At 36.8% G+C, this 16,497-nt stretch overlaps 1 protein-coding gene across 1 annotated transcript in view; it reads left to right on the top strand.

Annotated features, from left to right (window-relative positions):
* Positions 1-16,497, top strand: part of PRKCA (protein kinase C alpha) — a 502,485-nt gene that overhangs the window by 473,394 nt on the left and 12,594 nt on the right. Inside the window, exons 15-16 of the mRNA XM_021000935.2 lie at positions 7,115-7,222; positions 8,662-8,802. Of these exons, the coding sequence (XP_020856594.1) occupies positions 7,115-7,222; positions 8,662-8,802 (249 nt within the window). The remainder of the gene's footprint in view (positions 1-7,114; positions 7,223-8,661; positions 8,803-16,497) is intronic.

The raw sequence follows: 16,497 nt of genomic DNA, 5'->3' as shown, positions 1-16,497 counted from the left end.
GTAGGCCACCTTTTACCCTGTGACATAGTATTATCATTTGAGACATAATCAATCAACACTTTTAAAGCACATATTATGTGTCAGACACCATGCTATGCTCTGAGCTATAAAGACTAAAATGAATCAGTTCCTGTTCTTTGGAGTTCCCATTCTACTGGGAGAGCTGAAATGGGTAACAACAACAATAATAATAGCTAGCATTTATATTTAAGGTTTGCAATGTGCTTAAGATTATTTGTTTCTCACTACCACTTTGTGAGGTATTCCTCTTATTTTAAAAGTAAGGAATTTGAGACTGAGAGAGGTTAATTAATTTGCCCAGGGTCACACAGCTAGAAAATATCTGAGGCAGGATTCAAACTCAGGCCTTCTTCACTCTGAAGTCAAGCCTTCTATACACTGGCCATGTGACTTCCCCTAACACTCAAATGGATCTGTGGTCTCCTTGATTTATTTCCTCTAACAATGCAGATCGCAACCCATCCATCCCCTCCCACCCCTATGACCATCATCCATGTCCTCCCCAAAGTTCACTACAGAGGCCCAATATATTGAAGGCCTTTCTCAGTTGAAGGCATTTCTCCTGAAACAAGAGTACTGGTGGAATTTTACAACAAACTACCAGCCCATCTTCTCTTCCTGTCATAGGATTCCTTGTGATGTTTTTTCACTCTTTTTCTACTTTGGAGTCCTTTACTGGTTAAATGCTGAAGCCTTTTCATACTCACTATGTGACTCTCCATTGCTTTTTCCATGATGCTTATTTTGACTTCTTTGGAGGCATTTGTATTCCATGTTTCATTGCCTTGTAGTAGCACAAGCAAGAATATTAGTATTTTGGCAGCTAGGTGGTGGCAGTGGATAGAGCACTGGCCCTGAAGTCAGGAGGACCTGAGTTCAAATGTGGCCTCAGACCAAACACTTGACACTTTGTTAGCTGTGTGACCCTGGGCAAGTCACTTAACCCCAATTGCCTAAAAAAAAAAAAGTATTAAAAAATGGGCCTTTGCTTCATGGGAAGTTTGGGGATCATTCATGGAACTTTGTAGTTTCTTAAAAGCAATCCAGCCCATTCTTGTTATTTATTGTCCATCCATACTGTGTTCCAGGTACCTCTGTGTGTGTGTGTGTGTGTGTGTGTGTGTGTGTGTGTGTGTGTGTATGTGAATGGACAAGCTATACAGGGAATCCATTTAAATTTATGTAGAAATCTGAGTAAAAGACATTCTTTGATTTGATATTTCTCATGTAGATGAATAGGCCAAACTTCTTTGAATGATGACAGTCTCTTCCATGAGACTCTGCAGTATTCTGGGGTTTGATATAATCAGCACAATGCCATCCATAAAACAAGCATCTGGAGGACCTCATTATCCACAAGTAATCCCTCTTCAACCTGAACTCTGAACATAATCTCCTCCATCATAGAGCTGAACACACTGGGCAGGCTTATATCTTCCTGTTCTATGCCTTGCCTCATGTTTATTATCATAGGGAGAGAGTTATTTCTATAGTTATATTTTCCAAGGAATCTTGAATGATTTTGATTATAGGAATAAGAGATACCTTGTTGTAAAATAGTCCATAAGATGACATTTTGTTCTACAAGATCAAATGTTTTCTTTTTTTTTAGTAAACAAAAAAATTAACAAAATGGGGTCTTATATTCTCTTCTATTGTCTTTGCATTAGTGGTGAAATAGTAATTATTAAATGTTATTTGCAAAACTTTGCATGTTCCCTGTGAATGACCTTATCAAAGATGCCCTCAATTGGGTATAGATGACTCATGGAGATTTTATATAAATAAGAGAGGAGGCATGTAGGTTAGTAGTTATTGATGTTTTTTTTTCAATCCCTGTCAGTATAATAAGGTCTGAGATTCTTTTTCCACATCTTTAGTATCTTCTCTTATTCCTTGGCATAAGGGAATATTCTCATGTATCTATCCTCCTTCCATTCTACATCCCTGGATGCCTTTGGGGTGCTGTTACCTAGTTAAATATCTTGCCAAGTTTTCCTGAAACTGTTTTTGCACTCCACTGCTTCTCTCTGCTTTCTGAAACAACACTGTTCATACATATACAAATAAATATGTGCAGCATAAATAAAAATAAATATAAGATAGTTAATGGGGAAAATGCTAGTATTTGAAGGATCAGGAGAAAACATATAGGAAGTGGTGTCTGAGTTGTGTCTTAAAGACACTAGATGTGAGGAGAGATTAGATTCTAGGAATGGGGTATGGCCAGTGCAAAGACACAGAGACAAGAGATAGTTGACTGTATATGAAGAACAAATAGAAGTTCTGGTCAACTGGACCATAGGGTATAGGAAGGGGACTAATGTATAATGAGGCTGGAAAAAAAGATTAGTGCCAAGGTATGACTTTATCTTAAAGGCAATAGGGAGCCACTGGACTTTATTGAGCAGGGAGATGATAGGATCAAATCTACACTTAAAAATCACTTTTGCTGCAGTGTAGAGGATGAACTAGGGAGAAATGGGGAAAGATTTGAGGCAGGGAGACCAATTAGGCAGCCATTGCAATAATTAGTCTAGAGGTGATGAGGTCCAAAATTGAAGCAGTGGCTTGAGAGTAGAAAAAAAAGATCAGATGTGAGAGGTATTGTAGAGATAGAAACAAAAATATTTGGCAACTGATTAGCTATGTGGGATAAGAGCAAATGAGGAGTTGAAAATTTTGAAGTTGCAGGCATAGGAGAGTGGAAGAATAGTGAACATTCATTAGAAGGAAGGGCTTGGGGGAAATTGACAATCAGTTCTGTTTTAGGGATGTTTAGGCTTAAGATGTCTCTAAAGCATGCAGTTTTAATGTCCAAAAAGCAGTTCGTTGATGTGGATGGAGCTCAGGAAAGAGAATCAAACTAGATCTATAGATTTGTGAATCATCTGCATGGAGGTGATAATTGAATATGTGGAAACTAATGGTCATGGAGAGAGAATAGATAAAGAGAAGACGACCTTGGACAGAGCTTTGAGGTACACCCATGTTTGAGAGATATGATATGAATGAAGATCAAAGGAGCCCATGAAGGAATGGTTAATAAATTTAGAAGAAGAACCAAGAGAAAGCAGTGTCATGAAGACACAGAACAGAATGAGTAGGAGCAGAAAGGTAGTCAGTAGTGCCAAATGCAGGGAATGTTGAAGGTAAGGACTAATATCTTTAGACTCTGAAATTTTGAGACTAAAATTTTGGAGAGAGCAGTTTCAGTTGAATGATAATATTGAAAGCCAGATTGCAGAGGGTTGGGGAGTAAGAGAGAAGTGAGGAAGAAGAAGTAACAGAATCAGAGGATGGAATGTCATGTGTGAGGAACAAAACACCAATTTGATTTAGCCATAGAGTTCATGGAGAGGGATAAAGTGTAAGAAGACAAGAGAGATTGTGAAGGCTTTTAAATGTCAAACAGAGGATTTTGTATTTGATCTTGGAGGTAATAGGAGCCATTTCAATTTATTGAATAAGGGGGTGACATAGTCAGACCTGCACTTCAAAAGTCACTTTGCAGCTGAGTAGAAAATGAATCAAAAAAGGAAGAGACTTGAGGCAAGAAGACCAATTAGAATATTTTTGCAATAGTCCACACAAAAGGTGATGAGAGCCTTTAGTGGCATGGCAGCTGTGTGAGTAAAGGAGACAGACAGGACAGATGTTGTGAAAATAAAAATGACAAGATCTGAAAAGAACTTGGATATGTGGAGGGAGAGTGAGCGGTAATGACAAGGTTACAAGCCTGTAGATGATGGTCCTTTGACAGTAATAGAAAAGTTGGCGAGAAGGAAGAGTTTGAGAGAGGAGGGTATCTAACATGGATGGAAATAGAAGCCATGGTCACATGTCACATGTCTTATCTAAAAGACATTAAGGATATTATCTTTAATAGCATTTGCCATTTCAGAAATGACAGGGCATCATCAGGGGTGATCAGTGGGAACCTTACTTTTAACCATTCTGAGCAAAGAAGCACATGACACAGGCAGGTGCCCTTCACAACCAAATGTTCTCCAAAGGAATGCCATTCCTTAAATCTAGAAGAGAAGTGAGAGGGTGGGGCACAGGTACAATTAATCAGAATCAGTCTGAATGGAGAGTCTTCTCATGGCTTTATCCCAAAAAAGGTAACTGAAAAAAGTTAGAGTCTGCCCTCAGGCACAGGCCCTTGATTTTATTATCTATAGATTTCTGTCATCAGACTAATCCAGTACATGGTTATTATGAAAAGGATGAATCAGTCCTTATTGACAAACTCTTGTTTGGCTCTTGTCCTTTGGTGTTCCTGAATTACTCATACAGAGGCAGAACTTTCTTTCACTAATTCCCACTGTACTTTTCTAGCTGCTAAATAACATTCGTCCCATAAAGGTCACAAGATGCATAGATCCCCATTCAATGTGAGACTTTGATTTCTTAGTCAGCAAGTATATCCGCATTTGTATTAAGATCATAGATTTTAAAACTAGAAGGAACCTTAGAGGCTATTGAGTCCAATTCCCCTCATTTTGTGGATAAAGAAACTTAGAGAAGTTAAGTGATTTGCCCATTTTCACACTGCTAATAAGTGTCTGAGACAGATTCAGACTCAGGGCTTTTGACTCCAAGTCTAGCACTGTATCTATTTTGCCACTTCTCTGTACCTGTTGCTAATTAATTATGAGAGTCTTAGCCAATTACTTAGGAGTGAGTAATTCTAGGGACAGTTCTGAAACAAGTTTTGAAGTAATTGATGTAAATGTAAGACAATTCTATATTGAGATTAATAGGTTCCTCAGAAAAAGAATAGTGGTTGGTAGATCTGAGCAAGTATATTGCAATTCTTCGGTCCTTTTGTCTGTTACTCTCCTTATAAAACCCACCACTGTTACTTCCGTCTTTGGGACCTACAGTCTTTATGCTACCTCTCAGTTGCCCACAACCCCACTGTATTATTCTCCCATGGACCCACTTTTTCTGGTAGCTTCTGCATGGTGTCATGTTCTGCTGTCTTCATTGAAACAGCCTTGGTGTCTCTGTATCTTCCAGGGTGAAAATTAGATACTGGGATAAATTAATTGATGCCCCAGTGTGCTGATGAGAAAAGTAGAGAGGAGATCTTCTTGGCACTTCATCTTGTCCCATTTTTTATTTATGTGTAATGCATATTTATATGCAATGACTACCCACATTGTAGCACCTAACATCAGTACTGTAAAAAATGTAGCTATCTGCTCACTCTCTAGGCTGGCCACTCACTTTAGTCAGATCTCACACCGGCAGGTCTAGTTTCTCAGGGAAGGTTATGCTCAAACTCTCCCCGAGGTAATCCTGTTGTGAATACACTCCCCCTTATAGCCTCTATAGCTTTCAAGCTACCACTGGTATATTTCTGTTTGTACATACTCAGCTACTCACAATTGACACACTTAGGTCTTAAACATAGCCATTTACTTAACAATAAAGCAAAAGAAATAATAACATCACAGATTATTAAAGCAAATGCAGGAATAATAGAAACATCTTAAACCTGGGTCACATTCTCCTACCAATATGTACTCATACCTGTAGGAGAGAATGGGCACACACTTTCAGAAACCTGATAGGGAAGGCCGTGAGAGAGGAAAAGCCAGGTGCTCAGGGTAACTCACAGCTCTGAAGTGCAGACTTTGATGATATTAGTCCATTTAGAAATTTCAACACCTGCATCTCTGCTAACTGTTCCCCTTCTAATCCTCACCACCCTCTAGTTGGGCAAATCCTATCCTTTTTGTTTTCAAATCAATGAAGCATTTAAAAGTTCTTTCAACTAACAATCACTGTTAAAATGACATGATAAGAAAGTATCACCCTTTAAGCTAGAGAAATGTAAAACTCAACAAGCTGTCTGTCTCTGGGCAGAGCATACATGCCCAACCAGTTATTCGTTAACTAGGATGCTATGTTGTCCAATTACATATAAGTACTTCTTTCTAAACAGCAAAGCAGCTGCAAAATCTATCTTTCCCTTATTCTGCTTTTCCCTTTTACATTATGGAGGGCAACAAAGAACAATAGGCCCTTTGGAGAAACTTCATTTCTCTCAATACCCTAAATCATTTTCACTTACGGTATAAAAATTGCCTCTATGAAATCAAGAGTGCTTATTTATTCATCCCATGGTCTCCAAATAGTTACATGATTTTTCATTTTTTGATTTGACATTAGTAGTATTATGATGTTATTATTCTTGGAGGGGACCAGACTTCTTATTTCATTGGTATAAGAAACTCTCAGGAAGGAAACTTTGTCTACCAATGCTGGTCACACTTGCTTTGCAATTTATATTCTTAGAACATGTGTTCTTTTAACTTGTTTGTGTATAGACCACTTTTGGCCATCCAGTGAAGCCTATAGACCCATTCTCAGAGTAATGTTTTTAAATACATATAAAATTAAATTCATCTTGAAACCAGGTCTTCTGGACTTAGAGACCAGTCCTTGATTCGCTCTACTCCACTGTTTTTTTTAACTTTTATTATCAATTGATGATGATGTTGATGATGATAGCAATGTAATTCTGACTATGAAAATTTCAGGGTTAGAAGAGGGAAGGGGCCATGGCAAGTCAATATAGGAGCCCTTGGGTGGTAGGTACAATCTTAAGATTACCCTTAAATTAGACCATGTAAGTGGCTATATGTAACTCTTAATTCAATTGGAAGTGGTCCTGCTCTAAAATGAATTGCTGAGGTGGATAGAGAGGGTTCCTCCCTACTGTAACCTAAATTTTATCATAATTAGTTTGTTTGACATGTGATTACAAGATAAATGTATTAATTATATTTTATTTGCAAATCATTAAAAAGTATTAACCAAAAATGGTTTTCCCTGCAGATTGTTTTTGGTTGCCTGGGGTAAGATAATTAAAGAGACAAAGGGGGGAAAATCTGTACTGCCATCAATCTAATTAAAGATAATCAAATAAACCCTTAAGCTAACTAGAGGTAACTTTGAAGCCTGTGATGTGAATAGAAGCACACTGTGCTCTTCCCTGCCAAAAGAGCCATTTTTTAGCAGTGTTAATGAATTAATCATTCTAAATCCTTTCACATCTTTGCTGATTTTTGTTGAATAGCCCCCATTTGATGGTGAAGATGAGGATGAACTCTTCCAATCCATAATGGAACACAATGTTTCCTATCCAAAATCATTGTCCAAAGAAGCTGTTTCCATCTGCAAAGGAGTAAGTAGATCTTATTTACATAGCAGTCATTATTATGATTATTATGATCATGACCCAAAAGAGTTGACTAAATTGAATTATTTCAACTGAACCCAACACTTGTGAGCTGATGGATCCATACCCCTTTTCTATCACTGCCCTGGATTAGAACCAGGAGTGCAAACCTCAAAGTGCTGTGTAATTGCCAGTTATTATTATTATTAGCCTCTAGTGACCAAGTCTCCAATCTGGTGATGACTTCATTCCCTGAAGCTTCTTTTACACTCTTGAACTCAAGCAATTTTTATAGAGCAATATAGCTGGGCCCTCTGTGTAAAAAAAAAATGCACAGATGTTTTTTAAGTTTAATCTGCAATATTAATTTGTAATTGCCTATTTCCAAAGTGTAAATGCTCACACTGAAAATTTGACAGTCACGCTTACAAGCCTGTTAAAATTGGTTCCAGCACGCCCTTGATTAGAATCCTATGAAATCAACCCACTGTTGTTACTTGGTTAGTTTGGTTCATTGATTGGTTTGATTTCAGCAATATTTCCTCATATAAGCTTCATCATATAAATCCACAGATGAATGAGAAATACAAATCATAGTTAATGGGATGGAACAGGTACTTTCTGGGAAACCTCCAGGTATATTCATTCATTTATGCAATACCACGTGCAGGGTACCTTTAGGTGCCAGGCTGTATAAGCAATACAGAGAGATACAGAGGCAACAGCTGCCAAACTCTTAATCTCCTTAACAGCAGGGACTAGATGTTATTCAGCTTCTTAACCCCAATGAAACCTGACATAGTGTCCTGCACATAATAGACACTCAGTAAATATGATCAATTGAATTGAATTAGTAATAACCCCTGCCCTCAAAATTTCTAGTCAGTTATTACATCAAAGCCTCACAGTGGAAACAGATTAACAGAGTTATCTCTGTAATTTTTTTTACATATGATCATACCATTCTGGAGATTTTGATCCAGCTCATAAATAAGCAATATACACATGTAAACAAGCACACACATACCCACACCACGAACTTTATATACAGATTGCTTAGAGCAATATAGTGCTTTTAAAAAACAAGATCTAGTAAAATGTTGGTACAACCAGTCTTGGATGGGATGGCCAAGGTTATGGTATCAGGGAGCAAGATCTCAATGAGTGCCAGAAGATGGAAGGAAGATGAAAAGAAGTTAAAAATAAAAGGAAATTTGATACAATTGGTACTACAGGCAGATTACCTTTTAAATCTTTCATGAAATTTCTCAGAACTACTCAGTAGTCCTTATCCTATATTATCATCATAAAAATTGTGATAGGAAGAACACTATAGTACAAGTTCATTTATTTAGTTGATTGGGGGAAGTAGAGAATGGAATAAAGAAAAGAAAGTTTATCCACTGGAATGCCACTTTTCTCTTTACTATTCTTTTTTTTTCTAGCTAATGACAAAGCACCCTGCAAAACGCCTGGGTTGTGGGTCTGAGGGAGAAAGGGACATCAGAGAACATGCATTTTTCAGAAGAATTGACTGGGACAAACTGGAGAACAGAGAAATCCAACCACCGTTCAAACCTAAAGTGGTAAGTAAAGAAAGAAAACTGTTTCTTTGAGAACGCCAGTGTGAAGTCACATTTCCCTGACAGAAGAAAAAGATGACTTGGCAGCCCCAGAACAAAGACAATGACCAGCTTTTTCTCTGTCCTGTTTCCTACTGAAGACTCACTCAATGTTATTGTTTGGTTTCATGTAATCAAAATTGCTACTCCTTCAGGATGGAAAAACTGATCTGGCCCCAAATATTGGTTTATGGCCCAATGTTCTTTACGTAGAATGACTTTAGTTGAGCAAGGATTGATTTAACCCCCATAATCTCATATCTAACATGAGATTTCTTCCCTTAGCTTGCTCACTCCTAGGCAGGAGTGATATTTCTGAACCATTTTAAATACGTATAGTATGATCATAAAAACAAGTTCTGACTAGTAGCGTTTTCTCTGATTCCCACACCCCTAATAAACCCCCAAGTTTATCATAACCATATCATAATTTCCTCATATCATACTTTCTCATTCATTTCTGGACATAAGTTACTTCAGCTGTTGCTTCCAGACTTAACATCTTAACATCTTAATTTAGGTATTTTGTGTGTGGTAGTTATTCCGTTACTACTAGTTTTCTGACCATTGACTTCAGCTTATAATTGGGTTTTGAGTTTCTTTTGTTTGACAACATTTTTATTTTCCCCAAATAATCCTTTTCAAATAATAGTAAGGCATCTGATCATCTCTCTCCATCATCAGTATCTATAGTAGAACAGCTGGTACTTTGGTGTTGTCTCTGAACGCTTACAGCAGGAAGGCATCCCCTCAAAATAGAGAATGTTGCTGTTCAGTCATTTCCTACTCTGTGACCACATTTGGGGTTTTCTTGGCAAAGATACTGGAGTGGTTTGCCATTCCCTTCTCCAGATTATTTTACAGATGAGGAAACTGAGGCAAACAGGGTTAAGTGACTTAACCAAGGGTCACACAGTTGGGGAATGTTTGAGGTCACACTTGAACTCAGGAAGATCCTGAATCCTGGACAAGCATTGTGTCTACCTAGCTGCTCATAAAATGGAGAATACTTTCTGATATAGGCTAGACTAGATGGTTGCTGAGAAAACTTCCAACTCTTAAAATCTATGACTCTGAGAAATGGGTCTCTGTATTCCACAGGCCATTGTTAATACAATCCGTTTTCACAAAGCAGCTACTGTTATTAACCACTCCTCACTCCACACAGTTTCTCACCCAGTTGACTGAGATGTCAAACCTTTTTGTCAGAGGTAAGGTAGGAACTTCATCCTCAAATGTATGCTTATGCTTCACCTACTACAAGAAAAAAACTGATGACAAAGTCTAATTTGTATTTTTTCAGGCTGCTTTTAACACAGACTGAACAAAAACCAATGTTAATCTAGTTAGCTGATTTCTTCCTGAACCAGAATGTTAAAATCAGCCCCTATTCATCTTCCTTTTCTCTTTTTCTTTGATGCCAGTAACCTGGACAATCCAGAACACTGACTTCAGGGATTTTTCTTGTGATCTCAGGTCTCCAAAGTATAAAGCCCTGATACCTGGACTGAGCAAAAGCAGAGTGTGTGAAATCTGCCCTGACTAGTTTAGGCATAATTTCAATTTGTTTTTCTTCGTTACTTTATATATTTGCCTTACTCTTTTGAAAAAGAAAATGCAAGGTCATCCAGTTGAAAACTAGTAGCTTCTTTAATGAAGTAATAGGAGAATAAATATTGAAACTGTTTTTGAAGTTGATATAAAATGTAGATATTCTTGACTTTGCGAAATGAGTTTCTACAAAATTGTCTTATTTTCTCACTGACTTCCATTTTAAGATGCACATAAATTCTGTTCATATAATTTCCCATTCTTTTGTTAGTAATTTTAACACTAAAATTAAATGCAGGAGAAATTATGAAATGCTGTTATTTCAGCATGATTTACCCTTGATGGCCTGCTTTCAAAGACAGCGCCTCCCCCCTCCACCTCCACTCTACACACCTCATGCCAGGAAAGTAACTTAACATGGCTTAATGGATAAAATTCTTGATCTGGAATCAGAAAGGCCTGAGTTTGAATCCAGCCTGAGACATTTACTAGCCCTGTGACCCTGGATAAATTGATTTGTCCTCTATTTGCCTCAGTTTTTCTCATCTATGAAATGGGCATGATAATAGCATCTACCTCTCAGGGTTGTTGTGAGGATGACTATAATATTTGTAAAGTATTTTGCAAACCTTAAAGCACTATGGAAATGCTAGCTATTGTTGTTATTATTATTCATTAAACCATTTAATCCTGAAAATTATTTAATTTTTTTTAAAAATTTAAGCTCTAGGTCATCCTTCATTAAGGAAAAAAAGCCCTACTGTGATGCTTCATTGTGGTACAAAGGTGACACTGAGTTTCCAAAATCTCTAATGGGTCTGGCGGTTCCTACCATAGTGCAAAGGCTTTCAGGGATATCTGAGTACCAGCCACTAGATGATGAACTGTTTGGGGCAATAAAAACTCATGAAACTACTATTTAGGCCTGTAAATATTTGGTTCTGAGGCAAGAGAGAGAATACCCATACCAACAAACAAAATCTTAGATATTTAGAAGATGGAAATGTATTTTCACTATTACCACTCAAATAGTTAAAAAAAAAAAAGGATTGTGCTGTTTGAAATTTCGTGTGAGGTTTGAAATGATAAAGAAATACATTTAAAATTTAAAAGAAAATAATTGAAGGACTAGGACCACATGATTGCTATATAAGACTGAAATACTCTGAAAACAGGATCTAACCCTGGGTCTTTGTTGTTGTTAAGTCATTTCAGTCATGTCCAACTCTTCACAAACCCTTTTGGGGGGTTTTCTTGGCAAAGATACTGTGGTTTGCCATTTCCTTCTCCAGCTCATTTTACAGATGAGAAAACTGAGGCAAACAGGGTTAAGTGACTTGCCCAGGGTCACATAGGTATTAAGTGTCTGAGGCTGGATTTGAACTTAGATCTTCCTGACTCCAGGAAGTCTCACCAACCCACAGTCAGCTTACCTGGGAATTTTTAGTCTTTCTTATAAAAATGAATACAGGAGTTTATTTGCCTTCATTCCCAGAGCTTTTATCTTTTAGATGTTTCCTGATCATTTAACCACAATTTGTGAGCCTCTGAGCCTCCTGGACCTTTCTAAGTTCCTAAGTTCCTTAATTTCAGACATCTGTTACACCTGAACTCTAATTACACCTGTTCTGCTCCCTCGCTACATTAGCTTAGTGCCCTTTCTAGCACTATCTTCTTTCCACCCTACCCCTGTCTTCACACATAAGAATGTATTTTCTAGGGTTTATTTACAAGGAGAAAGTCATGTCTAAATTCAAAAATACTGTGCCAGAATATGGTACTTACATATATAAGAAATTTATCCAGGTCCAGCCTGAGGGACATATCAGCTTTCTAGCTTAATTAAAGTTCCTTAGAATTAGCATAGTCCGTTATCTCCATTCATCTTCCTCATGGCCTGAAGGAGAACAGTGCCTTCGTTTGTGCCCTCCTGATTACATGGCATGTTTATGATAGCCCATCCATACCACTTAGCTAATTTACTTCTTTTCCCTCTAAGTTAGGGGGTAGAAGAGGGAACTGAAGGAATAAGCAAACAAATATCATCTCAACTTGTCAAAATTCAGAATAATTCAACCAGACACAAAAGTCAGTCTCCAAGTTCAAAATAGACTGCTTGTTCTTTACACCAAGATGTATGTAAAATAAATTTCAAAAGCATAAGTATTTCATTTATTCATTCATGTTCAAAATGATTTGATTGCCTGGGCAAAAATAACTTTGAGGTTTGAATGTGAAAGGAACATGCTATTTCCGAACACTGGTTGTGAAACTTTGGCAGAGATTACTCTTAAAGAATAAACAACTGGAGATGATTGTCCTCAGATCACAAATTTAGAGCTCAGAGAGACCATAGGGGCTTATCTAGCTCAATCTCCTTTTCTTGCAAGTGAAGGAGGTTAAGTAATTGGCCCAAAGTTACATAGGTAAGAAGTGACAGAGACAATATTCAAACCTAAGTCTTTGGACTTGGTGAGCTCTTTCTCCTGTGCTATGCTGTTCTCTAATATTTTTTAGTCTGAGTATTTATAGCGTCTGATAAGACTAATATATAATATGTCATATTTCATTAATAGATGCCTCCATAATGCATGGAGTGTTGGATTTGGAGTCAGGAAGACCTAGGTTTGAATCGCATCTTCAGTATGTACTTACTAGCTATTTGACCATGGCCAAGTCCTTTAATGTCCATGATACTGTTTTCTCATCTGCAAAATGAGAGTAATAATACCTGTAAAAAATACCTCATGGGACTGTTTGTTGGCTTAAATGAGAAAATATATGGGAAAAAATTTACAACCTTAAATCACAATTTAAATGTCAGAAATTTTAATGTGTGAACTATTACAATCTGAAAAGATCTTGATTTCAGAGTTTCAAGAAACTTTATTCCAAAAATTGAATGAGTTCAAATTTTGGCAAAAGTAGTCGGTATATTTACAGTGACAGCATGATATAATGTTCTTCATGTTAAAATACCTAAATTCAAGCTCTTACTAGCTCTTTGACCTGGGATAAATCAGCTTACCTCTCTGAAACTTGGTTTCTGTATTTATAAAATGGGGATCATAAGCTGTTGTAAGAAAAGTACTTTTCTAACCTTAATTATTGTATAAATGCAAACTATTATTATACAGAACTCAGAAATAAGACAAAGAATCTACCCTGTGGATGCAGATTGATGACCTCAAGACCACTAAAGCATTTTCATTCTGTGAGTTTCAGTGGACTGATAATGAAAGAAAATACCCACAGAGAAGAAAACAAATTCGGAAATCTCTTACAAGCTCTTATGTTAGGGTCAACCCTCATTCATATCCTAAGTAGGAATGATTACCTCTCTACCAGCTACCAGCTCAACCTGAGCTCACAAGCCCTCAGAGATTATGTTCTGATATTTCTATATTAATGACCAAGACTGCAGCGTCTTTCTCATTACTGAAACAATTAGCCCTGAATCCCCAACCCAGGTTATTAAATAATTGTTTTGTTAGCTAGAGAAACATTTTTTTCTCATAAACATTTTCTCATCTCTTCAACCCCCCTATTTCTTAGACTTAGGTAAAAATGTCAAAATTAACTAGCCTTACTATTTATTAACAGCAAAATAAACAGTAAAACAAAGACATAATTATTAACACCGTATTACCTTTGAGAAAGTTCACAGACAAAATTGATTGTAACCATCACTATAACTGCTGCTTTTTCAGTTCCAGAAATACGGTCTCTCTTTTCACATTTCACAGGATATCAATTCAACTCTTTTCTCAAGAATTCACGTTTCTTCACAAGATAAGAATTAAGTTAGTTCTCTAAGTCCTTTTTTTCTTTCTACCCTTTCTTCAATCACCACAGTTAAATCTCTCCAGAATGATAGTTAAACTTAGGTAATTTCTGAAGGGAAACAAGAAGAAGGGAAGGGAATAAGCATTTATTAAGTGCCGACTTTGTACCAGGCACTGTACTAAACACTTCACATATACCATTTGATCCTTACAACAACCATGCTAGATAAGTGCTGTTATTATCCCCTTTTTACCATATAGGAAATTTGAGGTAAACAGAGGTTAAGTGACTTGCACAGGGTCATACAGCAAGTAAGTGTCTGAGGCAGGATTTGAACTCAGGCCTTCCTAATTCCAGGCCCATTGCTCTATTTACCGTGCCTCCTAGCTGTCTCTATGAAGCACCATACACCTGCCTCATTCTTCTTGTAGAATGAGAGTTAAGCCTTTCATAATCCAAGATTACATTGCCTCTTAAAGATACATTAACAGTAATTATAGTTTCTGGGGGACAGAAGGTTGAAGTTATATTCTTATACCCTTGTTTTAAAATAAATACATAGACTGATCAAATCACAGATTTTTTTTTTTAGCTCTAGACTATCTGGACTACCTACTCTGTAAACTATCTAGTCCAACAGCTTCATTTCACAGATGTAGGATTTGGGATTCAAAGAGTAAAAATGACTAATCCAATGACAGAATTCTTCTGACCCCTAATTCTACCACTAGATTCCAGTGGATTAGAACCTGATTTGAGTAGATATGTCTACATCAATATTCAAAACTTAACAAATACATCAGTACCTAAAATTCACTTGAGAAAATTAAAAAAAAAAAAGCCTGGACCCTGAAGAGGACAAAATGAAGATTATTCCAGGAATCAAAATTTTCCTTACTGCAAATATGCCTTGTCCTCTGTGGATAGGAAATGACTTAAAAAAACTCATTTCTAGAGCTCTCAGAATGTCAATAGACTATTCATTTTCAGAAATTGAAGATATAAGCATTCATTTATTCTTTTTTGAAATTACATTCTAAAGAATACATTACAGTCTTAGAAATAGAATTCATTTCAGGTTTTCAGTCAGTTAAGCTTTTATAAGTCAGGCTATTACAGTAGTAAGCTAATTAAAATTTTTTTAAAACATAGACTATAATCTGAGGGGGATGTTTGGTATTCCATGGGGTCACAAAGAAAAAAATGGAGTGTGGTATTTTATATTTATATTGTGTGAGATCATTTGCCAAGACGGGGAATAATTTTGTAATTGTAAAAAAGCAGTAATTATGATGAACCTATTCATGTTTACTACTCCTAGGAGACCAAAGGGTCTCTAGAAGCATTCACTATAATTATTTTTTAAAAGATAAGGTAATATGAAAAAATTACGCCAAAAAACATTCTATAGTTAACAGACTTCAAAGGTGCTTCAAGCCAGCTCACTTCAGTGAACAGACTTTCTTGGAAATTTACAAAAGTTATTTTATCAGGTGGAATCATAAAGAATACATTAAAAACCAATTTTGGTTCTTATTCCAGTGTGAAGGTAGGTTGAAGAATTGTTTGACTTTTTTTTTCCTGAATTGGATTTCCCATTCCACTTGAAACACTTAATGTATTTCTTATTGGCTTTCCTGTAGTTTGAAGAAGTTGAAATTATCTGAGTTAACAATGTACTCTTTTAAATCCCAATTTAGACCATTAAATATAGTTTAAATTCTTATGAAGTACCTAATTTTGAAGAGGAGAATTTATAGCAAGTTTTTGACTGATAAAATAGACCAAGAATTTTAAATCTTCAGTTTGTAGAACAGAAATAATTGAGGGAAGTGAACTACTAGAAGAAGAAGGAGGCGGAGGAGGAGGAGAAGGCGAAGAAGGAGAAGCAAGAGGAGAAGGAGGAGAAGAAGGAGGAAGGACAGGACAGAAAAGAGGAGAAGAAGGTCCAGCCCTGGAGGCTACCAACACTTAGGTTTTTTTGGCCTTTCAGTTATAAATGGTAACAGTGATGTAGGCAGGTTGATGATGCATAGTGGATTAGATACTGGACAAGGACTCACATAGACCTGAGTTCAAATTCTGCCTCCGACACTTACTAGCTATGTGACCCTGGACAAACCAATTAGCCTCCATTTGCCTCAGTTTTCTCATTTGTAAAATTGAGATAATAATAATATCTGCCTCCTGAGGTTGTTGTGAAGATAAAATGAGATATTTGTAAAGCACTTTGCAAACTTTAAAGCATGACATAAATGCTAGTGATGATGATGGTGGTGGTGATGGTGGTGGTGGTGGTGGTGGTAGTAGTAGTAGTATAAG

Source organism: Phascolarctos cinereus, unplaced genomic scaffold, assembly GCF_003287225.1.
Source record: "Phascolarctos cinereus isolate Bilbo 61053 unplaced genomic scaffold, phaCin_HiC Scaffold_5;HRSCAF=322, whole genome shotgun sequence".
In the NCBI taxonomy this organism is placed as follows: domain Eukaryota; kingdom Metazoa; phylum Chordata; class Mammalia; order Diprotodontia; family Phascolarctidae; genus Phascolarctos; species Phascolarctos cinereus.
This window is presented reverse-complemented; position numbering and strand designations above follow the sequence as displayed.